Genomic DNA, 27,654 nt, shown 5'->3' with positions numbered 1-27,654 from the left:
TACCAGGTTTGGGAGGGAGGGGATGGTAGAGCAAAGGTTAGGGGATGGACACATCATAGTTCCAGTGTTGGGGAGGGCAATACACAAACAGGAAGGGACTGGAAGAACAAGATAGATGGGAGAACACTTAGGCAGATTTGCCTTAGGTGGAATCTTGAGCTCTACCCAGAACCAATTCAGAGATGGGACATTTCCAATCAAAAAGGCATGCAAACCAACCCTGAATGACAATATCAAGTAAGCTGTGGGCCCTGAAGCCATCAACACAAAAAAAGTCAGCCTATCAGAGTAAATCCCTTGGGAATACATGAAAAATCTTGTGTGTTTGTTGGCAACCATTCTGGTCAACTTGCAAGTATAAGGGGGTGAAATGCAGCAAAAAAGACATGGGCTGAGGTTGTCCATACTCCATATATGCTCAGTGGCCTTAAGATGAGAGAAGAGGATAGGTTGGCTGGTTAAAGTTCAGGCAGCCATGTGAACTCCCGAGCCCAAGAGTACTAACATAGCCACTGGGCACTAGGGTTAAGAGTGAAGCAGCCAGCTGATCTGAGCAGAAGGGCGGGGGTGTGGGGGCATGCAAGAACTCCCAAACTTACACAGTACCCATTTGACCTAGCTTGGCTGCCTTGCCAACCAGAATTTGACCAGATAAAGCTAAGTATGATACAGGGAACAAGCAAAAATTACTACAGCCTGATCAACTGGACCTTTGTTTATGGATGAAGCTGCCCAAATTTCCAACCGAATAGGAAAGGATTCTTCATATCAAGGATCAAACACACCTCCTCAGTCCACTAGATTGATAGGGATGGGCAACTAAGACTTAGATTATCAAAACTGTGGGACTATAAAGTCACAAAGTGGCTGGCTTACAAGTTTTCATGAGGGTGCTTAGTGTCACAACGAGGAGAGTAAGACAGAAACCCTACTGAATAGTTTTCCTCTTATCCAGATGGGTCTGGTGATGAGGGGGATAGGATTTCATGATTCAATTGTGAGTAACTGTTACCAGGTCTAGTGGCGACTGTCACAACTGTAAATGTAGAAGAGGTGCAAATAAAAGGGGTGAACAGTTAATATGTCATTTCAGGAACAGAGGACCCTAGGACCAGCAAGAGTGAAGACCATGAGTGGAGCCAGGGATCCTAACCAGAAGAGTGGTGACAACAGAGATGTTGGTAGAGGCAATAGCACAGACTAACAGAGCAGCAGAGCACTGTAGGCCCACGGACTAAGAAAGGCAGTGTGCCTGTGGGCTGGCTTGCAAAATGTGCCCTTTGGACATTTAAACAAATATTTCTTTTCAACATGGTATGTGTACATTAAAAATAAAAATAAAAAAGTAATAGAGGCAAATACTGTTGGTTAAGGGTGCACAGAGGGAAATGTAATCATTACAATGATGCGCTTAATGTAAAACTGATGATCTGCCCTGTAACCTTCACTCACTCAATACACAATAAAAGCTTTGAAAGAAAAAAAAAAAGTCTTTAAGGGAGTAGACGGCCTCACCTTTCTCCTGCAGAGCAGTTGGTTGGTCTGAATCTCCAAACCTGAAGTTAGCAGCCTAACACCAAACCCATATCCCACTAGGTGTCCTTTCACACTTATTTGTTGTTGTTGTTAGGTACCATCAAGTCAATTACAACTCACAATCACCCTATCCACAACAGAATGAAATACTTGAGCCAACTGCTGCTGTCACTGTGCCATTCCATCTCATTGGGTGTCTTGCTCCTTTTCACTGACCTTCCATTTTACAAACCATGATATCCTTTCTCCAGGGACTGGTCCCTGTTAGTAACATGTTCAAAGTAGGAGAGATCAAGTGTAGCTATCCTGGCTTCTAAAGAGCATTCTGACTGTGCTTCTTCCAACACACGTCTGTTTGTTCTTCTGGCAGTCCATGGTACTTTTATAATAGTCTTCCCCCCAACCCCATAAATCAAATATATGAATTCTTCTACAGTTATCTTTATTCATTGTCCAACTTTTACATGCATATGACTACTGAAATTTCTGTGGCTTAGATCAGGCACACATCAGTCCTCAAACTAACATCTTTGCTCTTGAACATTTAAAGATGTCTTGTGCAACAGATTTGTCCAATGCAATACACTGTTTGATTTCATGACTGCTTCTTCCATGAGGGTTGGTAATGGATCCAAGAAAAATGAAGTCCTTTACAACCTCAATCTTTTCTCCATTTGTCATGAAGTTATTTATTGGTCCAGTGGTGAGGATTTCTGTTTTTCTTAAATTGAGGTTCAACGCACATTGAAAGCTTTGGACTTTGATCCTAATCCTTAAGTATTTTATGTCCTTTATACTTTCAGCAACAAGGTTGCATCATCTGCATGTTGCAGGTTGTTCATCAGTCTTCCTTCAATCCTGATGCTATGGTCTTCTTCGTATAATCTAGTTTCTTGGATTATTTGCTTAGCATACACACTGAATAATTATGATGAAAGAATACAATCCTAGCGCACACCTTTCCTAATTTTAAACCATTCGGTGTCCCCTTGCCCTATTTGAAAAACTACCTCTTGGTCTATGAGCATAATCTCATGAGTATAATCAAGTGCTCCAGAATACTTATACGTCACAATGTTCTCCATAGCTTATCACGGTCCACACAATTGAAAGCCTTTGCATAGTCAATAAAGTACAGGTAAACATCTCATGAGAAAGGCAAAGCAAATTCATCTTGCTCATTTATGTCACAGTTCCATAGGAGGAAAATGAGACTTTCTGTTTCCATAAAGATTTATAGCCTCAGAAATCAGTACCTATACAGGAGTGATATGAGTTAGAACTGACGCCGCAGCACATAACCACCACCATAATAAACATTTATATACATTTTTCCTAGATCTTCAAACTGACAATTTGCCATACTCAAACTTGTTTGCCTTCGTATACAGAAAGAAATACGTATGTATGTAAAGTGCTGTCAAATCGGTTCCAACTCATAGCAACCCTATGTAGGGTTTCCAAGGTGCAGCTGGTGACTTTGACCCACCAACCTTGCGGTTTAGTGCTTATCCTACATACCATACTAAGACTCCAAATAGAAATATACACATACATTTTTCTGAACCATTTGAAAGTTTCAAACATAACCCTCCAGAGCACATGTATTTCAGAAAACAGCGCTTAAGAATAAGGACATTCTGCTATCTAGTCATAATAAATATCATGACAAAGCTATACCACCATTAAACTATTAATTCTATTGCTGTTGTTAAGTACTATAGAGTTGGTCTGATTGACAGTGACCCTGTACAGGTTTTCTGAGGAGCTGCTGGTGTGTTTGAACTGCTGATCAAATGATTTGAAGTCCAGTTTTTATCCCTAATGAATAATTCTATGTTATAATCTAATTTATTAAAATTTCTCCATGTGTCTGAAAAACCTGATGTTTAAAGTGCTGTTGTTCAAAATCAGTAACTAAAGGGAGCCAGTTATTAACTTTTATCCACTCTTCACATATAGACATGGTTAGGTTCCAAAGACCAGGTTGATATATGAAATTGACATTATATGAAAATGGAAGATGATCACATCAGATCTCAACACGGAAGACTACACATCAATACATATCTACCACGGAACTGCCAAACCACGGAGAATAATGGCCTAGCCAAGTTGACACATAATCTTTACCATCACAGCCAGCATTACTTTTGCCTAGTGTTCATTACTGTATATTGCTAATGCACACAAAAATCAGATACTATTTGTTATTGTTGTAAATGCAAAATACCAGATAACACAATAGTCAATAAATAAAGATTAAGTGTACAGCGTTTTCACTGTAAATCCATTGGCATTTGGGTTGGATTCTTTACATACAAGATTCTAGCTTGATAAAATAGTCATTTGCTTTGCATCTTTGTAACTAAGTAATTACCAAATACACTGAGGAGATCTTCAGGCCACTACACTTTACTAGAAGAAAGAAGGGAAGGCACACGTACAGGCCTATTTTTTATCTTAAAAAAAAAAAAAAAAAAAAAAAACCAGAGATGCACATATATACACACTTGTAAAACAATTAAAATTTTTTCAAAAAATAAATGACAGAAATCCTAGTCACAAACTCCAATAATGAAGACTGGTACGTGGTTTACTTTAAACAAATAGAAATCTGCTACTTAGAAGATACACTGAGCTTATCCAGTTTGAAACTGCAAATTGGTCTTGAGGTGAAGTAGAATACCAGAAAATTGTGTCATTAAATCTCAGATGAACAATCTGGAAAGCAATCAGCACAAACTGCCCACCATTAATGCTAATGAATGGACTTGTTTTTCACTGCATTCATCAGAGATTTACAGCAACATAGTTTACATACATTCTTTTCTTCCTTCATGAATGTGTGGTTTTAAAAGATTCAAAAATCATACTTACTCTCAAAAAGATCTGATGAGTTAAAAAAAAAATAACAAGATTACCATAAGAATCTTTATAACCATTAAAACAACTCTAAAGTTATGTTATGATCATTATAATAAATTATGGATTTATTTACATACATTCACCAAATGCAGCCTAAACTCTATTCAAACTCATCAGTCAATACACTCACTCAGCCTTCAGCTTCATATGATTTAATTTTCCTTTCCTTCTTGCAACATTATAATTATGTACTTTGAGTTTACTGTAACTAATATTAGTGGTTTTCTCCACATGCTCACAAACTAAAGGAACAGAGAAGAAAGCTTTTTGATCACCTAATCAGTACCCTCAGGAGGAAAAAAAATGGACTAATATGGAAACAAAGATTTTTTTTTTTTCCCTTTTTTTTCCTACATGGGATGAAACAAATTCCTTGTATGGTTTTAATTACATCCTAATACTTCATAAACATCTTTTAACATAAAATTCACAATAAAGCACTCATTGTGAATAGCTCAGCAGCTCCCAATTGTGTGATGGCACCAACCTTTATAATGAAGTCTGTGTTCCCTAATCTGCCTACCTTTGAAACCAAATAGACTAACAACAAAACTATGGCTCTTTTTAAAGTAACATGAGACTGTTTGTGTATGAATTGGGTTTTGGGATTGTTGGTTGTCGGGGTTTTTTTGGGGGGTAGGGAGTAAGTTGCCTTTTTTTTTTTTTTTTAAGTACTTTAGTACTGTGCTTGTTTGTTTTCCAAATAAAAAATATTGCCAAATGATTTCCAGTTATCAAAATTTGGTAGCTATTTTGAAATGGTTTCTTGGTTTGGATCCCAAAAAGGCCTGGGTGAGTGAGAACACATGTGCTGTTGATACAATCATCCCCCTACTACTTAAAAAGCTCCCAGTGTCCAGAATATACAGCGTGTCTAAGGCTAATGGGGTCATAGTGTGGCGCTGTAGGATAAGCTAACTGAACTGCTAACCACAAGGTCAGTGGTTCAAACCCATCAGAAGCTCCCTGGAAGCCCATTACAGGGTCACTATGAGGTGGAACCAATTCCAGGGTACTAACAACAACAGAGTCCTGGTGTGGCACTGCACATTAATGAGCTGGACTGGAAAGTTGGTTTGAACCACGGGGTACAACACAGGTGTTCTTAGGAGCATTGGTAGCATAGTAGATTACGAGCTGGGCTGTTAACCTTAAGGTCAGAAGTTGGAATCCATCTACCGCTCCACAGGAGAAAGAGGATGCTTCCTGCTCCTGTGAAGATTTATAGCCTCGGATACTGTATACAAGGTTGATATCGCTGGAATTCACTCGATGGCACACAACAACAACAACAGGAGTGTTTTTAAGAAGATTCCTTGTGTAAATTGGAAACCTAGACCATGGGAGTAAACCAACTTGTGCTGTGATTGCACAAAACTCTACATCCAGTTATATTTTTGCTACTAGCTATCCATTTCCACTTATTCTGATAATCTCAACTCAGTAGAGTCTGCTGCTAATCAATTGCATTAGCTCTGTAGGATAAGCACTGAACTTCAAACCACAGCTTGGAGATTCAAGCCTACTAGCTGTTCCACAGGAGAAAGATGAAGTTTTCTTCTTCTGCAAAAATTTACAGTCTCCAAAACCTATTCAGGGTAACTATGCACTTAACAACAACAATCAACTGTATTAGTAATTTAATACAATAACAAAGGTCTTTCTTTTTCTAAGTACAAGATGAAAGGAAGAGGAAAAAAGTGATTGATGCTGCCCTGGTTCAGGGCGACTCAGTTTTGTCTCAAGATTTTCCTTTAAGAATGGAACAACCACATTACAGAACACCATTTCTGGGTTTTCTGGAAACCAAGATGATTCTTGTACACAACATACACTGAAAATCAAGCTGGGTATTATTCAATTTGCAGATGTATGCAGATTAATTACACCCATTTCTCACTTATCACTATGGTTAAATCAGTATGTGAAAATCAATCAGGAGTCCTGCTACATTTTCCTCCTACAGAGCAGCTGGTAGGCTTGAACTCCCAGCTTTTCTCTTAGCAGCTGAGCATTTAACCACTGTTGTTAAGTGCTGTCGAGTCACTTTTGACTCATAGCAAGGGACCTTGTATAGGGTTTCCAAGGAGCACCTGACAGGTTTGAACTGCAGACCATGTGGTTCCCAGTCCATTGCTGATCCTACAACACCACACTAGGAGTCCATTTACTGACTAGTTGGGGGCGGGGGTGTGTGTGTTAAAAATCAAAGTATTGTTCCTTTGATAGGTTTCTATAATATTAAAATACATTTTAGAAGAAAAGTTGTAGATGCCTATTATCCATTAGACTCTAAATCTTCTAGCTTATCACTAGTAGCTGGTCAAAAAAGGACTTCATTTCTGGCCCTCTTTCCCTCTCATCTGTTCAGTGGAGTTCTTCATTTCTCACTGATTCACATATTCGTAATGCCTAAATGCAAATGCTTAAGTGCTGTTGAACCAGTTGTGTGTGTCAAATAGACAGCGAGGAGACCAGGAAATGTGGGTTACAAGTTGGGCTGCTAACAGAAACGGCAGAAATTCAAATCTACTGGCTGCTGCAGCAAAAACAAAATGAGGCTTTCTGCTCCCACACTATTTACAGCTTTGGAAACTGTATACAGAGTCACTATGAGGTGAAACTGACTCCAAGGCACACAATCTACTGCCACAATCAAACAAATGGCAATCTTTCAGTTTATCTATAAAAAGATTCCTGTTTCTGGATTCCAAATCTCAGCCCACATCTGTGGCATTCATTCTCCCCCTTTTCTACTCTTTTTTCACATTTTTTCTACCCAACACTGAAGGCACACACACATAAAGCTTTTCACCTTCAGCTCTCTTCTTATTCATTCATTTATTCAAGAAATTGTTCTATTTTCCTAGTTGTTGGGATTATAGGAGGAAATTAACAATCAAAATCTCTGCTCTGGGCCAACTGGTCTGAAGTGTAGAGAGGCGTGTGTGAATTCCAAACTTGCAGCTCGTACCCATTGGATCTAGTTTGGATGTCCATTTAAGAGCTCAACCAGATGAAGATAAAAGATGCCTGATGCTGTAAGTGTACTGCTACAATTTGATGAACTGGGCATTTGCTTATGGATGTAGTTGCTCAAAATTCCAACCAAAATGGAAGGCTTCTTCATATCAAGGAACAAGCTTGTTTCCTCAGTGCACTGGGTTGACAAAGATGGGCAATCTAGACACTGGCTATCAAAAATGGAGGGCTATAAAGGCTTACATGTTTTCATGAATGTGCTTTGTTTCAGAATGAGGAAGATAAGGCAGAATCCACACTGAATTGTTTTCCTTTTCTTCAGATAGATCTGGTGACAGGGGACTGGGGATGATGTCAATAGGATTTGATGATTCAGTTGTTAGTAACTGTTAACAGGATTAATTGTGGTTGTCACAATTGTAATTGCAGAAGATGTGTAATTAAAAGGGAGAAGCAGTTAATTTTTCATTTCAGGAACAGAAGATAACAGGACCATCAAGAAGGAAGAGCATGAGCAGAGATTGAGATCCTATCTAGAAAAGCAGTGATAGCAGAGATGGTGGAAGGGTTGACGGCACGAAAGGACAGAGCAGCTGTGGGCTCTAGGGTAATAGACTGAGTAAGGCTGTGTGCCTGCAGGCAGGAGGCTGGCTGCAGAATACTCCCCTAGGACATTTAAATGAATATATATTTTTTGTTTTTATGAGTACATCTAATATTTCTGCTTCGTTCATTTGTAAAACATACGAGTTAAAAATTATCAGCACTCAGGTTACATTAAAACTATTCAAGTCCATGGCGGATAACAACATTGAACGTACACGTGAAATGATTCTGTTGAATAGATGAATGAGATGGATTATGTGGCAAATCATTTGCAAAACAGTCATGGTTCTGCATATAAAATAATGCTGAGAGACTTGGGTTTTGAAAAGCTAGTGTGAGATGGGTACCAAAACAACTCATAGAAGACCATAAACAGAAGTGTTTGGACACCTACAAAGATATTTTAGACAAATACTTGAAGGACTGTAAAAGTTTTTAAAGAAAAACTTTTACAGGTGACAGGACACGGACTCATCACTACATGCCTGAAGATAAACCATAGAGCACAGAAAAACAATTTCCTCAAAAGTCAACCATCAGCTGGAAAATGGTTGCTTACAGCTTCCTGGGACTGTCAGGGGCCAGTACTAGGAATATTATCAGGAAAAAGGTTCAACAATCAACAGCGCTCCTTACAGTGAGCTGCTCACTGAAGAGCTGAAGCCTAAACTTTGAATTTAACTCAGAGGACTGCGATCCAAGGGCATTATGATCTTGCATGACAATGTGCGTCCCAACACCTCTGCCCATACACACTGTTGACACTCTGCAACAAAACACTCACTTTGAGGTGTTAAAGCATCCTCCTTATAGTCCTGACCTTGCTTTACAAGACTTTCGCGTGTTTGGTCCCTTGAAAGCAACCCTTCAAGGATGATGATTCACCTCTGATGAAGAGATGAAGACAGCAGTGCATTCAAGGCTCGCAGCTCAGCCTAAAGCTTTTTAAAATAAGGGAATACAAAAGTGTGTGACATACGGACAAAGTGTATTGGTAAGCAACGAAATTATGTTCAAAAATAATGTATGTCTTTTTTGAAAGGCAATTAAAATAAATTCTACAGCCAGAGTACAGATAATTTTTGACCCGCTCTCATAAAATTAATTTAAAAAAAAGTCTCTGCTCTGACAGAGTTTATGCCTTCCTGAAGGGAGATGGACAAAAATAAACAAGTATATAATAAATCAGGAAGTGCTCAGAAGAAACATGAGGCAGAGTAGAAGGATAGGAAGAGAAGGTATGACTGTTTGCTGCTGTAAATCTTTACAGACTAGAAGCCCTACGAAGGAAGCAGTTTTAGTCTGTCCTATAGGAGTTGGACTTGATGTAACAACACAACAATAACAGGTGAGGAAGATGGTCTGAATGGATTTAGCATCACTCCACCAGCTCATCTACTCTATGGAAGACACCATAAATTATAATTCAACTGCAAGGTTTCAGCTTCCCTATCAAGTTCTAGCCCCCAACTGCCTTTCTTGTCCACAAATATCTCTACACTAATTTGGTTAAAACCTCTCGCTCTCTCTACATGTTCAGTGTTCCATATATGCCATTTTATATTTCTTATTGGCAGGTAGTTTCAAGTCAAAACTCAATGCTTCCTTCTCCTTCTAAGTCACATTTAACTAGCCATTAAGCCCCAGAGGTTCTCTCTCTGAGAGTCTCTGGTATCTGACTCTCCTTTTGACATAATATAATTTTGTTTCTCTAATTGCTGTGACATCCAAATTAGATCTTCACCAAACTAGGACTAGCTTTTCTGAGTTGTGGGAAAGCACGTATCTCACAGTTCATGATGGCAAATACTTTTCCAAAATGACTTTATCTATTTAAAAGCATTAATCTCTAGAACATACTTATTTCATATTCTCTAATTGGTAGTCTGATGAAAGTACTGATGATGCTTCTGTTCACTTATACACTTTCATGGGAACTCTTCATATGTGCTTTAGGCTATATGTTTATATTGTACTCATATCTGAGGACTTCTTCATGATCTGAGTAAAAATATATTCTTCCAAGAAGGAGTTTCACTTAGTGCTGCTGAGTCCATGGGAAGTGTACATAGTTGTCATTGTTCAGTGCTGTTAGGTGGGCTCTGACTCACAATGACCCTACATACAACAGAACAAAACACTGACTGGTCTTGTACCATCCTCACAACTGTTAGAATTGAGCCCAATCTGTAGCCACTTTGTCAATCCATATCCTTGGGGGTCTTCCTCTTTTTCAATGACCCTCTACTTTACCAAGCATGATGTCCCTTTCTAGGGACTGGTCTTTCCTGATAACATATCCAAAGTATGATAGACAACATCTCATTACTGTGGCTTATAATTAGCATTCTGGCTGTACTTCTTTCAAAACAGACATGTTTGTTCTGTTGGCAGTCCATGGTACTCTCAGTATTCTTTGCCAATACCATAATTCAAGCGCATCAATACTTTCATATGTGTATGAATCAACTGAAAATTCTAAAGCTCAGGCATACCTTAGGCATCTCTACTCTTACCTTAATACTTTAGAGCCAGGCCTACTTTTAATATATGAACATGCTTACCAATTCAATTGAAAGTATAATTTTTTCTTTAATATATTCTTCAGCAGTTTTTAGATTATTTGTAGTGTAGTCAGAAAGTTACAGGGTTTCCATTTCATATCATTGTTAGGAATGTCAGTTCCTGTATCCCCAGAACTTTAGGTTGAAATTTAGTACATCTTACATTTTATTATATATTGCCTTTAAATTCTTCTAGGATGAACAACAATGAGATATCATCTCACACTAGCAATAACAGCTCAATTTTAAAAAGCAGAGGACAATAAAAGCTGGAGAGGATGTGGAAGAAATAGCCACAGGAAATAGAGGCCATAACATGAGTAGATACATACACACCAATATTCACAGAAGCACTATTCACAATAGCAAAAATATGGATACAGCCTAAGTGTCGATGAGTGGAGGTATGGAGAACCAAACTTTGATACATAAACACAATGGAATATTATGCTGCCTTGAAAAAGAACAAGAAAGCTGCAAACCACCACATAACATGGATGAACCTTGAAGACATTATGCTGAGTGAAATTATTCAGTCACAAAAAGGCAAATACTGCATAAGACCATTATTGTAAAAGAAAAGACACCCATATTAAAAGGGAAAAAAAAATTATTTGTTGGTTACCAGGACTGGGAGGGAGGGTATGGTAGAGCACAGGACAGGGGATAGACACATCATAGTTCATGTGTTGGGGAGGACAGTACACAAGAAGGGGGAGGGGATGGAAGAACAAGGTATATGGGGGAATACTGAGGCAGGTTTGTTTGGGCTAAATGGGACAGAAGTAAATAGCGATGTGTGTTCAACCTTGGAACAACAGGGCTCTGAGATACAGGGATCAAGGAGTAGTCTAAATAGGTAAAAGAAGGGATATAATGTTAAGATGCTTGATATTCTTATGAATATTGGTTTATCTTGCCTACTTGAATGGGACAGAAAGGAGTGTCAGGAAACATGATTATAGAAAACTTGTAAGCCCGTCTTCAGCCTATAACTGATTGGAATAACTAAAAGGGGTTCTAGAAGCTGCCCAGTGAAATAAGCTTCTTAGGGTACCTTTGAAGTGTACAAAACCTTAGCTGGAATCCTGAGCCCCATACAGAAACTTCTGAGGTGGGACATTCCCATTTGAAAGAACAAGCACACCAGACTGGAGCAGCTAGAGGAACAAAAGATACTTCTTGAAAGAAAGACCAGCAGGAAAAATAAAAACAAAAATGGCAGTATGATTGGCTACTACAAGGACACACAAGCTGTTCGCCGGGAAGCCATCAAGGCAAGCAATCAAGTCCCTTCAGAACAAAACCCCCTCCCTCTAAGACTGAAACTTAAAGGGATCACAGAAGCAGACATGTAAGCTTGGTGGCAAACATGTTGATCTACTGGAAGAGAGGGAAAGGAAGCAATGAAGATATGGGCTGAGATCGACCACATTCCAAACACCTCTGTCAACCTGGAGATGAGAGGGAGAAGAGGAAGAGCTAGTTGGTTAAAAGTATGGTGAGACCAGGGGACTCCTGAGTACACTGAAAAGCACATAGCCATGAAGGGCTAGTGCTGAGAGTAAAACGTCCAGCTGATGTGAAGTGAGGGGAGACACACAAGAATGCCCAAACTTGCAGATAATACCTATTTGACCTAGCTTCGATGGCCTGATGATCACAACTTGACTAGAAGATAAAAACAAAACAAAACAAAACAAAAAACTGATAAAGCAAACAAGAATAAAGTGCTGTAATTTGATGGACTTGACCTATACTTTTGGATGTAGTAGCTCAAAATACCAACTGAGAGAGAAGAAATATTCGTCCTACCCCCTCTGTACACAGGGTTGATAGGGATGGGCAACGCAGACATTAGCTACCTAAAATGGAGGGGCTATAAAAGCACAAAGTGACTGGCTTACAAGTTTTCAAGAGGGAGTTTAATTCTAGATGTGCAGGGGAAGGTAGAATCCCCACTCAATGTTTTCATCTTGTCTAGATAGGTCTGGTAGAAGGGCATGGAGATAAGATTCTTATGATTCAGTTGTGAGTAACTGCTATCATGATGGATTGCGAATGTCACAATTGTAAAGGTAGAAGTTTTGTAATATAAAGGGGGGACTAGTTAATCTTACATTCCAGGAACAGAGGACCCTAGGATCATCAAGGGAGAAGCGCACGAGCAGATATGGGGCCCGATCCAGAGAAGCCGTAACAGCAGAGATGGAGGCAGAGATGATGTCATGGAGAGACAGAGCAGATTCATGGAAAGAGAAAGGCTGTGTGCTGGTGGTCAGAAGGCACACTTGCAGAATGTGTCCTTTGGATGTTTAATTGATTATATATTCTGAGTGTTTTGTGTACATCCAAAACAAAAAAACAAACACCACAGGCAACAGAAGCAAATAATGTTCAATGATGATGCACAGAGGAGACTATAATCATTGCAATGCAACAAAATGCGATAGGATGAGTGTAAAACTGATGTTCTCCCATGTAAACTATCATTAAGTCATGATAAAAACTTAAAATACAAACAACAACAACAACAAAAAAACCTGTAAGGATGGAAGTTCCCTAATAACAAGTCTGTTTTGTCTTAGTTATCTGTGAATGTCTCATTTTACTGTTAAGTGCCATCAAGTTAGCTCTGGCATATAGCAACCCTATGCACAACAGAACAAAACACTGGCCACTCCTGTACCAACCTCACAATTAGTGCTACACTTGAGCCTACTGCTGCTACCACAGTGCCAATCCAGATCATTGGGAGTCTTCATTTTTCTTTTCACTGACCCTCCATTTTATCAAGCATGATGTCATCATTCTCCAGGGACTGATCGCCTTAACAATATGTCTAAACTATGAGAAATGAAGTCATGACACACTGGCTTCTATGTAGCACTATAGTTTTGCTTATTTGTGTGCTCTTTGGCAGTGAATTGTATTTTTAATATTCTATTCCTACTGGTAGCGTAGTGGTTACAAAGCGGGCTGCGAACCTTAAGGTCAGTGGTTCGAAACTACCATCCGCTCCGCGGGAGAAAGATGAGGCTTTCTACTCCCGTAAAGATTTACACCCTTGGAGACCCTGTACAGGGTCGCTATGGGTCAGAACCGACTCGATGGCACTTAACAACACCACCACCATAACTCAAATGCATGGCTTCTTACTCAGTCTTCTTTATTTACTGCCCAATTTTCACATGCATAAGAGGATCCTGAAAATACCATGGCTTAGCCCTCAAATTGTCATCCTTGCTCTTGAGCATTTTAAAGAAGTCTACTACATATTTAAGGAGCTCTGGTAATGTAGTTGTTACGAATCAGGCTGCTAACCTAAAGGTCAGCAGTTCGAAACTACCAGCCATTCCGCGGGAGAAAGATGAGGCTTTCTGCTTCTATAACAATTTATAGCCTTGGAAACCCTGTACAACATCATTATGAGTCAGAACCGATTCCACGGTACTTAACAACAACAGTACAGCTTTGCCTAATGAAATACACTGTTCAATTCCTTGACTGCTGTTTCCATGAGGGTTGATGATCGATCCAAGCAAAATGAAGTGTTTGACAACTTCAATCTTTTCTCCATTTATACTGATGTTATTTACTGGTTCAGTAAAGGAGATTTGTGTTTTCCTTACATTGGGTGCAACCCATACTGAAGGCTGTGGTCTTTGATCTTTATCAGTAAGCATTCTAAGTACTCATTGCATTCAGCAAACAAGGTTGTATTATTTGCATATTGCAGGTTGTTAATGAGTATTCCTCCAATCCTGATACCATGTTCTTCTGCATATAATGTTGTTATATGCCGTGGAGTCCAGTTCTCATTCATAGTGACCCTGTACAGGGTTTCTGAGGCTATAAATCTTTACAGGAGCAGAGAGCCTTATCTTTCTCCTGTGGAACAGCTGGTAGTTTCGAACTGCTGATCGTGAGATTAGCAGCCAGATTCATAACCACTACGCTAACTGAGCTCCTTTCTGCATATAATACAACTTCTCAAATTCTTTGCTCAGCATACAGATTGAATAAGTATGGTGAAAGAATATAACCCTGGTACACAAAATTCCTGATTTTATAAGTGTTCCCTTGTTTTGCTCGAAAAACTGCCTCGTGGTCTATGTACAGGTATAGGTTCCTTAGGAACACAATTAAATGTTCCGGAATACTCATTCTCCACAATGTTGTCCATAGCCTATCATAATCCACATATTTGAAAGTCTTGGCAAAGTCAATAAAGCACAGCTAAACATCTTTCTGGTATTCTCTGTTTTCAGCCAAAATCTATCTGACGTCAGAACGATAACCCTTAATGCACATCTCCATCTGAATGTGGTTTGAACCTCTGGAAGCTCCCTGGCAAAGTACAGTTTACATTTGTTTTTTGAATTATCTTTACTAAAATTTTACTTGTGTGCGATATTAATGATTTTGTGAATTATTTCCACATTCCATTAGGTCACCTCTCTTTGGAATAGGCACAAATATGGATTTCTTCCAATCAGTTGGCCAAGTAGCCATGTTCCAAATTTCCTGGCATAGATGAGTGAGTGCTAGCTACATCAGTCTGTTGAACAATTTCAATTTGTATTCCATCAATTCCCAGAGGCTTGTTCTTTGTCAATGCCTTCAGTGCACCTTGGATTTCTTCCTTCAGTATCATTGACAATCATATATTACCTCTTGAAATGGTTGAACATTGACCATTTCTTTTTTGTACCTTGTGTATTCCTTCTATCTTCTTTTGATGCTGTCTGAATCATTCAATATTTTGCCCAATGTTGTTATTGTTGTTAAGTGTTGTCAAGTCAGTTCCAAATCATAGCAATCTTGTATAGCATTTCCAAGGAGTGACTGGTGAGCTTGAGTTCAAAGTGACCTTTTTGTCTAACGCATTAACCAACAGAGCCAAAACAAGACTCCACTTTGCTCATGGAATGGTTGAATAGTGCAAGAAGAGGATTGCTTTTTTTTCCTTCAGTGCCTTCAGCTTGAGAAATGCTGAGTGTGTTCTTACTTTTTGTTTTCTAACTCCAGGTCTTTTCATATTTCATTATAATATATAAGTTCGTCTTCTTGAGCTACCCTTTGAAATTTATTATCTAGCGCTTTTATGCCCTCATTGTTTCCATTTGCTTTAGCATTTCTATGCTGGAAAGCAAATTTAGAGTCTGCCTTACATGTAGGCCTTTTCTTCTTTCGTGTCTTCTTAATGACCATCTGCTTTCTTCCTGTATGATGTTCCTTGATGTCATCCCACAACTCTTCTGGTTTTCAGTCCTAAGTGTCTAATGCATCAAATCTGTGTTTGAGATAATCACTAAATTCAGGTGGGATATGTTCAAGATCATACTTTGGCTCTTATGGACTTGTTTTAATTATATTCAGCTTCAGCCTGAACTTGCATATGAGCAATTGATGGCCTGTTCCAGCCTACCATTGGTCTTGTTTTGGCTTATGACATGGAGCTTTTCTACCATCTCTTTCCACAGATGTAGTCAATTTGATTTCTGTGTATTCCACTGGGTGAGGTCCATGTTTATAGATGTATTTTATGTTTTTTAAAAAAGGTATTTGCAATGATTAAGTCATTGGTCTTGGGAAATTCCATCATGCAATCTCTAGCATTATTTCTATTATCAAGGCAGTATTTTCCAACTATCAATTGTTTCCAATCTGCATTCCATTCACTAGAAATTATGAATCGATTTTGATTGCATGTTCGATCAATTTCAGACTGAATAAGTTTGTAGAATTCTTCAATTTCATCATCACCATAATTAGTGGTTGGTGTATAAATTTGAGTAACTGTTGTATTCACTCATCTTTCTTGTTGGCATATGGAGACTATCCTATCACAGTCAGTGTTGTACTTTTTAAGATAGATCTTGAAATGCTCTTTTTGATTAATGTGTCACCATTCCTCCACAGTTTATCATTCCCAGTAGTAGACCACGTCATTTGTCAGATTCAAACACTGTCAGCCCATTTTAGCTCACTAAAGTCTTGGTGCAGTGCTGGAGGATCACTAACTGGAGCACAAATCAGAGATCCCAAACCACCAGCTACTCCTTGAAACCCTATACAGAGAGAGTCGCTATGAGTCAGAACTTAACCAATGGCACTTAGCAGCAATATAAATACCCCAATGTCAAGGATATCAATGTTTTGCATTCAATTTCGTTTTTGAAAACCTTCCAATTTTCCTAGAGTCACACTTTTTACATTGCACATTCCAATTAATAATGGATGCTTACAGCTGTTTTTCCTTATTTTGAGTTGTGTTCCATCAGCAAATGAAGGTTCCAAAAGCTTTACTCCATTCACATCACCATGGTCAACTCTAGTTTGATGAGGCAGCTCATCCACAGTCGTATTATGAGTACCTTCCAACCTGAAGGGCTCATCTTCTGGCACTCTACCTGAAAATACTCTGGTGCTCTTCATCATGTTTCAACAGTCAGTATTCTGGTGATGAAAGTGTTCCACTGCTGTTCATAGGGTTTTCAGTGACTAAACATTTGGAAGTAGTCTGACTCTCCTTCTTCTTACTTTATGGTAGTCTGGAAGCTCAGCTTGAATCTGTCCACCAAGGGTGATTCTGCTGGTATTTAAAGTACTGGTGGAAGCTTTCATAATCACAAGAACACACAAGCCACCACAGTATAACAAACTGATAGACAAGTCGTGGGAATCTCACATAGTTCTGAGCAAAGTGCCTTGTACTTATATGACATCTGTTAGTAAAAGATAAATAAAATTTTGACAATATAAAAGCCCAGTAATAAAAATGAGTAATGTCAAATTTATTATTTTACTTATTTTGCAATGTGGACATGCGAGTAAGCCAGTTCCTGTCCAGTAAATTCCAACTCATGTTGGTTGATCCCATGTGTTACAAAGCAGAACTGATTCACAGGGTTTTCTTGACTGCAATTTTTACAGAAGTCAGTTAACCTTTAGGCACTATCTCTGACAATATTCTGGTGCTCCTCATCATGTTTCAGCATACTGATGCTATGTGACCAATGTCAGATAATTACTCATGTAGATTAAAACTTTTAGGTTAGTAGTACGAGTCGTTGTTAAGTGCCTTTGAGTTGGTTCCGACCCATAGCGACCCTGTATAGGGTTTCTGAGGAGCAGCTGGTGAGCTTGAACCGCCGGGCTTGCAGTCTGGCACATTAACCCACTGCATCACACCAGGATTCCAGTAGTACTAGTTGTCCAGTGCAAATCATTTGCAGCAGCAAGTGTCCTGGACATGCGAGTATAACAAGCTAAATACCGCAGCACTTATCATAAGGAAGTGGAGACTACTTTAGTTTTTTAACAGAAGAAATGACCAAGTCCTCTCTAGGAATCCCTCATGCTCCAGGTTATAAAGGAAAAGATTTCAGTATGTGAAAAAGAGAAACATGCCTGTAGAATATAGAGAAAAATCTGGTAAACACCCCAAAAAATACACTGGAGGAAAGAACACCTTATCTTTAAATTTTCAGAATTAAACAGAAATTCATGCAAATCAGACGAGAAGATAAAAGTGTTTGTTGTAGTGACAATGTTATCTGTTAAACCTGTAAGGGAATACTTATGAATTACTGGCGTTTTAGCTAACAATTTAGTCATTCAGAGAAAATAGTTATCAAATATTATTTCTCAATTTGGAAAAATAATCACCAGTGGGTACATTCCCTTTACTCTTACTTGTCAATGTTGTTCTGCACTTTACAGTAAACCTGGAATATCTACTAAAGTAAAGTGTAAAAGTTATATATAACACAACAGTGTAAGCATCCCATAAAGGAATGAAGTAAAAAAATATATTCGGCACACTTTATTTACTCTTTTGTCATAATACTATATATATATATATATATATATATATATATATATATATATACACTGGATTTTGAAAATTTTCAATAATAATAACACAGATTAGATGTTGATAATACTAGTTACTTAGTGCAGAAATTCAAAGACAAGGGAAAAATGATTTTATAGGTAATATTTTATCAACAATTATATTTAATAGTAAGCAGAAACTGACTAGAAAATATACTCAGACATTATGTTCAGAGATGGGCAGGAAGCTATAATGCCACCATGAAGTTAACAAACCACACACACAGCCACAGTTTGCATTAAAAAAAAAAAAAAGAGAGAGTAATTCATGAAACCAAGCTCTTTCAAAAATAGCCATGAATAAGAAAAGTCACATCTGAATCAATGCAAGTGCTTTTTATATGTGTATATGTGTGTAATCATTTAAAAAGCACAACTAAAAAGAAAATCTATTTATTTCTTCTGCCTATGTAACTAAGCAGTCTATAATCAGCTGGTTAGCATGAAGTATTATTAAGGCGCTATTTTTATAGCAATCATTTTTAAAGGTTTTTTATGAGGTTTTCTGCTCTCACAAAGATTTTAAAAACTTGAAAACCCTATAAAGGGTCACTATGTGTCAGAATCGACTTGACAGCACTTAACAACAACAAAAACAAACGATACAAGAACATTTTTTTAAATGAACAAGTTGGTTATTCTCTTTTTTGCATCCTATATTAAGGAGTTCTGGAGCAGCTGGTAGTTTCGAACCGCTGACCTTAAGGTTCGCAGCCCGATTCGTAACCACTACACTACCAGAGCTCCTGGTAGCGAGCATAGTCGTTACAAATTGGGCTGGGAAGCACAAGGTCAGCAGTTCGAAACTACCAGTTGTTCTGCAGGAGAAAGATGAAGTGTTCTGCTCCCATAAAGATTTATAGCTTCAGAAACCCTTTACAGGGTCAATAAGAGTCAGAAACGACTCCACAGCACACAGCCACAGCCATATTAAGTCAAGGGGTCCTGGTGTGGCGCTGTGGGTCAATTCGCTGAACTAAAAAGTTGGTTTGAACCACAGTGTTGGTGGTTCAGGCTCACCAGCCACTTCTCAGAAACCCTATACAAGGTCAGAACTAACTTGATGGCCCGTAACAACAATAACAACATAGTAAGTCAAACAAACCTCTATTATTTGGCATAATGGCAATGATGCAAGTGGAAAGAAAAACATTTAAATCTTCAAAATGTCTTTATTCTGTCTGAGTTACATTACATTAAGGTATCACTTATCAAAATTAGATTATTTTTAAAAACAGTTTATTTAAAATAATTCAGAGATTAATTCAGATTATAAAGAAGTTTGGAAAAAATGTCTATTTAACATGTTTAGAAAAAGACATAAAAAGAAATTCTTTTAATTAGAACTATTAAATTAAACTAAAAACCAAATCTGTTGTCATCAAGTTTATTCTGACTTTTATCGAACCTGTAAAGGGTTTCCAAGGCTGTAATGTTGACAGGAGCAGAAGATATAGCCTTATGTTTTTCCCACAGAGTGGCTGGTGGCTTTGAACTGCTGACTTTGTGGTTAGCAGTCCAGTGCTTATTTTATAGCACCATTAGATCTCTTTAGTTATCAAATTAGTAATAAAACATTTAACTATGGTGAGAACAGAGCCACAGATACCAACACACAACAATTCAAAATAATAATCATGGAACTTTCAGCAAGATGGTGGACTAAGCTGACACACTCACTACACACCCTCTATAAGAAAGATATGAGAGACCAAGTGAAACAGACACAGATGAAAATATGGGGACACTGAACTTCTGAGGAATGGCTAGAGAAGTAAACTGAGATCTGGCTGAAAGGAGAAGCTGTGCAGAGGTAGTAAAAGAAGGAGGCTGACTGGTGAATGTCCAGACAGATGTGGCACGACCATTTTATAAGCAGCTGTGGAAACAGAAGGTGGACTGGCAGAGCAGGTTCACACAGGGAACGAGTAAGGTGACCACTGGTGAGAGTCTAAGAACCAATCAATATATAATCATCAATTCAAAACAAATACAACAGTCCCACAATGCCACGGAGACAACAATTTTAGCTCACACTGAGAAAGAAGAGAGAATGGCTCAAATGACCAAAATGCAGAGCTAGAAAACATTTCTTGGGAAAAACAAGTAATGGAGCTAACTGAAAAACAATTCAAAAGAATGGTATTTAGGTGCCTTCAAAAGACTGACAGAATATTAACACAAGCAAGAAGAACACATAAAAAAAACTTATGAAGAATTCAGGAAAACACTACAAGAATAGGCAGACAAAATAAATGCAAATTTTTAAACAATACAAAACTTACAAGTAGAAATCCATATGATTAATTCTAAGATTTCAGAAATGGACAATACATTGTAAGGGAAAGGAAATAGATTCAAAGCATTGGAAGTCTGAACTAGAGAGCTTGAAGATAAACTTCTCAATACTACTATGATAGAGAATAATCTGAAAAAATCCTGAGAAAACCTAAGAGTTATGTAGGACACCATGAATATAAAGAACTTGTGGGTGATCAGAATTCTAGAAAAAGGAGAGACAATAAAAAGCAGAGAGAAAACTGTCAAAGAGTTGTTGGAAGAAAACTTCCCTAAAATCACTAAAGATGAGAAAATAAGCATACAAGACGCTGAACAAACCCTAAACAAGATCATAACAAAATCACCAAGAAATATCAGAAGCAAAGTTTACAAAACTAAAGACAAGGAAAGAATCCTGGAAGTAGCTCAGGAAAAACTAAAAGTACCTACACCAAAGGAGAACCAGTAAGACTAAGCTCTGATTTCTCCACAGAAACCATGTAGGCAAGAAAGCAATGGAATGACATAAACAAAATTCTGAAAGAAAAAAAAACAAAAACTGCCAAGCAAGAATCTACCCAGCAAAGCTGTCACTTAAATATGATGGTGAAATTAGGTAGTTTCCTGATAAACAAAAATGAAAGGAATTTGTAATGACCAGACCAATTTTACAAAAAATCCTAAGATGTTTTCTTTAGACTGACAACCAACAACAGCAGACAACAATTTGAGAACACCATACATGACAACACCACCCAGAATTCAATCCAGATATAGCAGCATTCAAGGTAGAACAAATCTACAGGACTGAACATAGAAAACCAGAGATGTTAGTTTTTAATGAAGTCAACTACAAAATAAAAAGAGGGAATAATGCAGATACAGAACTTTCAAAAGGCAAAAGAAGTCATGTAGATTTTAAGATAAAAGAGGCTTTTTTAAATTGGCAAAAGCTTTAATAAATTACAAGGTATCCTGTCATGTACACTGAAAATTAATGCACCTATACATTAAAATTTAAAAAGAGGAAAATAAAAAAGAGATTTCATAAGCATTAATACAACAAAAATGAAAATTAAAGACAACTCACAAAGAAAATTATGTGCAACAAAGAAACCAGCAGCAACACACACACAACACATACACAGCAAAATAAGCGCAGTCAATTCATATCTATCAATAATTACACTGAGTGTGATTAAGTGCACTAGTCAAGAGACAGAGACAGCAGAATGGATAAGAAAATAGGATAAGAAAATATACGATCTAAAAGAGACACATCAAAAAGATGGTGACAGCCTAAACGCCCAACAATGGAGAAACAAGCTTTTGTACATAAACACAATGAAATACTACGTAACACTGAAGAATGATGATAAATCTTGAAACACCTCACAACATCAAAGAATTTGGAGGACATTATGATGTGTACAATTAAGTCAATTATAAAAGGACAAATATTGTTGAGACCAAGGTGGTAAAAACTCTAAGAAAAGGTTTTCTTAATAAAAGAAACAATCTGTGATGGCCACAGGGTCAGGGAGGAGGGAAATTATTTATGGGGTAGAGGGTAGACACATGTTAGCATGGGTGACAGGGTGGGTAATATACAACAAAGGGTGGGTTAGCAGAGAAAAGATGAAGGTCGCGGGAGACATAGGGAAGAATACAATAGTTAAAGTGATTAGAGGTAAATTAGAGGGGATTGCAATCATTGTAGTGAAGCAAAGTATATGATTTGTTGAATGTATCCCCTATGGATCCTGGTGTGGTGCTGAGGGATAAGCACCAGACTGCTAACCACAAGTTGGAAGTTAAAATGCATCAACTGCTCCTTGGAAACCTTATAGAGGGTAGCTATGAGTCAGAACTGACTCAATGGCATTTAATAAAAACAACAATAACATAGTCCCTATGGAATTCTGGTGTGACATTGAAGGATAAGCAATGAATGGCTAACCACAAGGTCAGCAGTTCAAATCTACCAGCATCTCCTTGAAACTCTATACAGGGTTTTTGTATTTAGAAACAAACTGAACTGCACTTAACAGTGGCATCAAAAGAAAAATGGAAGGAATACAAGAGTTATGTACCAAAAAAAAATTAAAAAAAGGTCAGCGGTCAACCATTTCAAGAGCTAGCATATGATCAAGAGTCAATGATGCTGAAGGAAGAAGTCCAAGGTGCACTGAAGGCATTGGCAAAGAATGAGGAACTGGAAATAGATGGAACACAAATTGCAATCGTTCAACAAACTGATCTAGTACTGGAAGCGCTCACTCATCTATACCAAGAAATTTGGAACACAGCTACCAGGCCAACTGATCAGAAGAGATCCATATTTGTGCCCATTCCAAAGAGAGATGACCCAACAGAATGCAGAAATCATCAGACAATGTCATTAATATCTCATGCAAGTAAAATTTTGCTACCGGTAATTAAAAATGGCTGCAACAGTACATTCACAGAGAACTGCCAGAGATTCAAATCCGATTCAGACGAGGACATGGAACAAGAGATGTCACTGATGATGTCCGATGGATCTTGGCTGAAAGCAGAGAATACCAGAAGGATGTTTATCTGTGCTTTTTTGACTACACAATGGCTTTCAATTGTGTGGATCGTGACAAGTTATGGACAACACTGTGGAGAATGAGTATTCTGGAACATTTAATTGTGTTCATGAGGGACCTGTACACAGACCAAGAGGCAGTGTTTCTAACAGAACTAGTGGACACTGAAAGGTTTAAAATCAGGAAAGGTGTGGGCCAGGGTTGTATTCTTTCACCATACTCATTCATATGTACACTGAGCAAATAATCCAAGAAACTGGATTATATGAAGTATAACATGGAATCAGGATTGGAGGAAGATTCATTAGCAACCTAGTATATGCAGATGATACAACCTTGCTTGCTGAAAGCTAACAGGGCTAAAAATACTACTGATGAAAACCAAAGACCACAGCCTTCAGTATGGGTTACATCTCAATGTGAAGAAAACAAAAGTCCTTACCACTGGACCAATATATAACATCAAGATAAATGGAGAAAAGACTGAAGTTGAAGACTTCATTTTGCTTGGCTCAATCATCAGCACTCACGGAAACAGCAGTCCAGAAGTCAAACGATGCATTGCAATATATTGCAATTAGACTGCACAAGAGTTCTTTAAAGTGTTCAAGAGCAAAGATGTCAGTCTGAGAACTAAGGTGCACCTGACTCAAGCCATGGTAATTTTAATAATCTCATATGCGGGTGAAAGTTGGACAATTAATCAAGAAGTCTGTAGAAGAGTTGATGCATTCAAGTTATGGTGCTTCAGGAGAATATTAAAAGTATCATGGACCACCAAAAAAAAAAAAACCAAACAAGTTTGTGTTGGAAGAAGTACAGCCAGAATACTCTTTAGAAGCCAGGATGGCCAGACATCATACCTCATACTTCAGACATATTTTCAGGAGGGACCAGTCCCTGGTGAAGGACATCATGCTTGATAAGGTGGCATGTCAGAGAAACAGAGGAAAACCCCCAGCGAGATAGACTGGCATAGTGGCAGCAGCAATGGGCTCAAGTGTAGCAAGGATTATGAGGTTGGCACAGAATCAGTATTTTCTTCTGTTGTGTATAAGGTCACTATGAGTTAGTACTGACTCGAGGGCACCTACCAACACCAACACCACCACCCCTGGTCTACAGGGTCACTATGAGTCAGAACCAATTCAACTGCATTTAGAAAAAAACAACAGGATGAGCACTGAGCTGTAACCTGAAGGTCAGAAGTTCAAACCTACCAACTGCTCCTAGGAAGCCTATAGAGGGCAGCTATGAGTCGGAAATCAACGCAATGGCACTTAACAACATACGGCTACCCTGCAGCCCATGAGTAACTTCCCCTCCTGCCTCCCTCCCTCCTGTAGAATGTAATTTTCATAATGTTGTACTTACTGATAAACTTGTTTTGCATAGTCTCCAAGAGTGCTTGGTGAGCATCCTCAGCTTGCAAAGCATGTGAACATTCTCTAGCCAGTATGGTGCGAACAAGATGTTCTCCACATCCTAGTAATCCAAAGAAACCAGTAACAGTTAAGGAAAGAAATACTAAACACTCTCCTTGTCTTACTGGCATTAAAACACTCATTTACACATCACTTTTGAAATAGTTACACTGGAAAAACATTCATTGATGGATGGGATGATTTTTGTGAGGAGTCTTAATTTTAGCCATGAGATTTGGCATAAACCAAAAAAAAAAAGATGTTGCTACAGTGACCCTGTATAGGGTTTCCAGAGGATCAGCTTGTGAGTTTGAACTTCAAACCTTGCGGGGTTCAAATTAATCTTGTGGTCCAGTGCTTTATCCACAGTGCCACACCAAGACTCTCAATTTCAAAAGTTATGAAAATAAAAGAAAAGCCTTTTGCAGTTAGGGTTTACATAATAAAGGACTTCAGATTCTCCACCTAGGATTTTCTAAGATTCTGTCTCATGTCCACTGTTGAGCATCTAGGAAAGACCTTTGGGGGTTTTGTTGTTATTGTTATTTTTTAAATTCATTAGTTCACTCACTATCTGATAACATTCCATTGGCATTAGTCTCGCAGTAAGTGAATAAACTACTTGTGGCCACAAGCCAAGTTCAAAGGAGCTCTGGTAGTGTAGTGGTTACGAATCAGGCTGCAAATCTTAAGGTCAGCAGTTCAAAACTACCAGCTGTTCCATAGGAGAAAGATGAGGCTTTCTGCTCCCATAAAGATTTCCAGTCTCAGAAACCCTGTATAGGGTCGCTATGAGTCGGAACCGACTTCAGGGCACGTAACCACCACCATTTATGCATCTGAATAGTAAAGGTCAATCTGAATTCCCCTACATCCTTTTTTACTTCATACATTCATTAACATAGCTTTCAAAGGTGAATATTTCTGTTGTTCTTATAAAAAAAAAAAGTTTATCTTAAGCCTAAGGTGAATTTGGGGCATTCAGACTTATAGTGGGACTCCAGGTGAGGTGCTATGGGTTAAAAGTCAGTTTGAACTGGTTGGTAGTTCAAGCTCACCAGCCACTCCTTGGAAACCCTCTAAAGGGTCGCTATAGGACAGAACCGACTAGACGGCACTTAACAATAAAAACAGACTTGCAGTGATAGACAAATGCGGTCATGGGTACTGTTTGAAAGTTCATTATAGTGTCTCTCAGTGAAAAGTAGAAATTACCTGCCAAAGAGGAAGCAAAAGAAACTTAATTATAAGCTGATAAGTTTAAATAAAAGATTTATGAGTCTTTCTTTTTCTTAGAAACTGTTGTTGTTGTTAGGTACCTTTGAGTCAGTTTTGACTCACAGAGGCCCCAAATGACAGACTGAAGTTGTCCCAGAGGGTTTCCTTGACTAGTCTCTTTATGGAAGACACCTTGGCAATACAATGATCAAACACTGAGCTACTAACCACAAGGTTGGTGGTTTGAATCTTCCAGTTGCTCTTCAAAACAAAAAACCTGGCGATCTCTCCTCATAAAGATTATAGCCTAGAAACCCTACTGTTGTTGTTGCTGTTGTTAAATGCCTTTGAGTCAGCTCTGACTTACAACGACACTCATAGGATTTCCGAGAAGTGGCCTAGGAGCATGAACCACTGACCTTGCAGTTTAAACCGACCTTGCAGTCCAGGGCATTAACCCACAGTGTCACACCAGGACTCCTAGGAACCCTTGGTGGTCATGGGCCTTGGAGTAGGTTCTCATAGCGACCCTGTACAAAGTTTCTGAAACTGGAAATCGGGAGCAGAAAGCCTCATTTTTCTCCCACGGAACTGGTGGTTTCCAATTGCTGACCTTGCGGTTTAAGGGACAGTTTTATTGTGACTTACAGTCAGAACCGGTTCAATGGCAAACAACAACAATAGAACAACAATGGAGACAGATCACCAGCTGTTTCTCGCTTGGAGCTACTGGGTGAGTTTGAACTGCTGACCTTTTACTTAGCAGTTGAGCATTTAACCATTTGCACCACCAGGGATCCTTTTTTCTTAGAGATGTTAGTGTTGTAAGGAGTCTGGTGCGGCGCTATAGGATAAGCACTGGACTGCAAGGTTGGTCTAAACCGTCAACTCAGCCATTAAAATTCACTAGCTGTTCCTTGAAAACCCCATACATGGTTGCTATGAGTGGGAACTAACATGATCATGGTGCTTAACACCAGCAATTTAGCCATTTTCACTAGCAGGGATCCTTTTTTCTTAGATATGTTATTGTTGTTAAGTGCCATATAGTCCGTTCTGCTGACAGCAACCCTGTAGTTTCTGAGGAGTGGCTGGTGGGTTTGAACAGCCAACCTTGAGGTTAGCAGTCCAGCGCTTACCCTACAGTGCCATACCAGGATATAAAGTATAAAACGGCTACTTTCATAAACACTGGAGAGGCAAGTAATGCTAAATGCTGCTTGAAATGCTTTTTGTACATATATAAATTTCCCTAAACAAAATCTGTTATCCAAACAAGTTAGATACACAAAACTATCACAAAGCTTGCTTCACTTAAAACTTTTACTCATTAAAAATGATTGCTGCCAATTATGTTATGTTAGCTTATTAGAAAACCAAGTCTTGCATTAATTCACAGGTGATGGTAGTGGTGGAGGATGTGTGCCTTCAAGTTGGTTCCAGTTCACAGAGACCCTCCCTATACATGGTTTCCAAGGCTGTAAATCTTTACAGGAGCTGAAATCCTCATCTTTCTCTCATGGAGTGGCTGATCGATTCAAACCACTGACCTTGCAGTTAGCAGCCCAACACGTAACCCACTACACATTTAACGACACTAAAAGAGAAGTATGTCTCAACTCTATTGCTCTTCCTACAGTA

General features: G+C 38.5%; 1 protein-coding gene across 1 annotated transcript in view; it reads right to left on the bottom strand.

The window, feature by feature from the left end:
* Window positions 1–27,654, bottom strand: part of TASP1 (taspase, threonine aspartase, 1) — a 476,835-nt gene that overhangs the window by 171,111 nt on the left and 278,070 nt on the right. Inside the window, exon 13 of the mRNA XM_006865621.1 lies at window positions 24,746–24,856. Coding sequence (XP_006865683.1) covers window positions 24,746–24,856 — 111 coding nt within the window. The remainder of the gene's footprint in view (window positions 1–24,745; window positions 24,857–27,654) is intronic.

This window comes from Chrysochloris asiatica, unplaced genomic scaffold (assembly GCF_000296735.1).
Source record: "Chrysochloris asiatica unplaced genomic scaffold, ChrAsi1.0 scaffold00080, whole genome shotgun sequence".
Taxonomy (NCBI): Eukaryota; Metazoa; Chordata; class Mammalia; order Afrosoricida; family Chrysochloridae; genus Chrysochloris; species Chrysochloris asiatica.
This window is presented reverse-complemented; position numbering and strand designations above follow the sequence as displayed.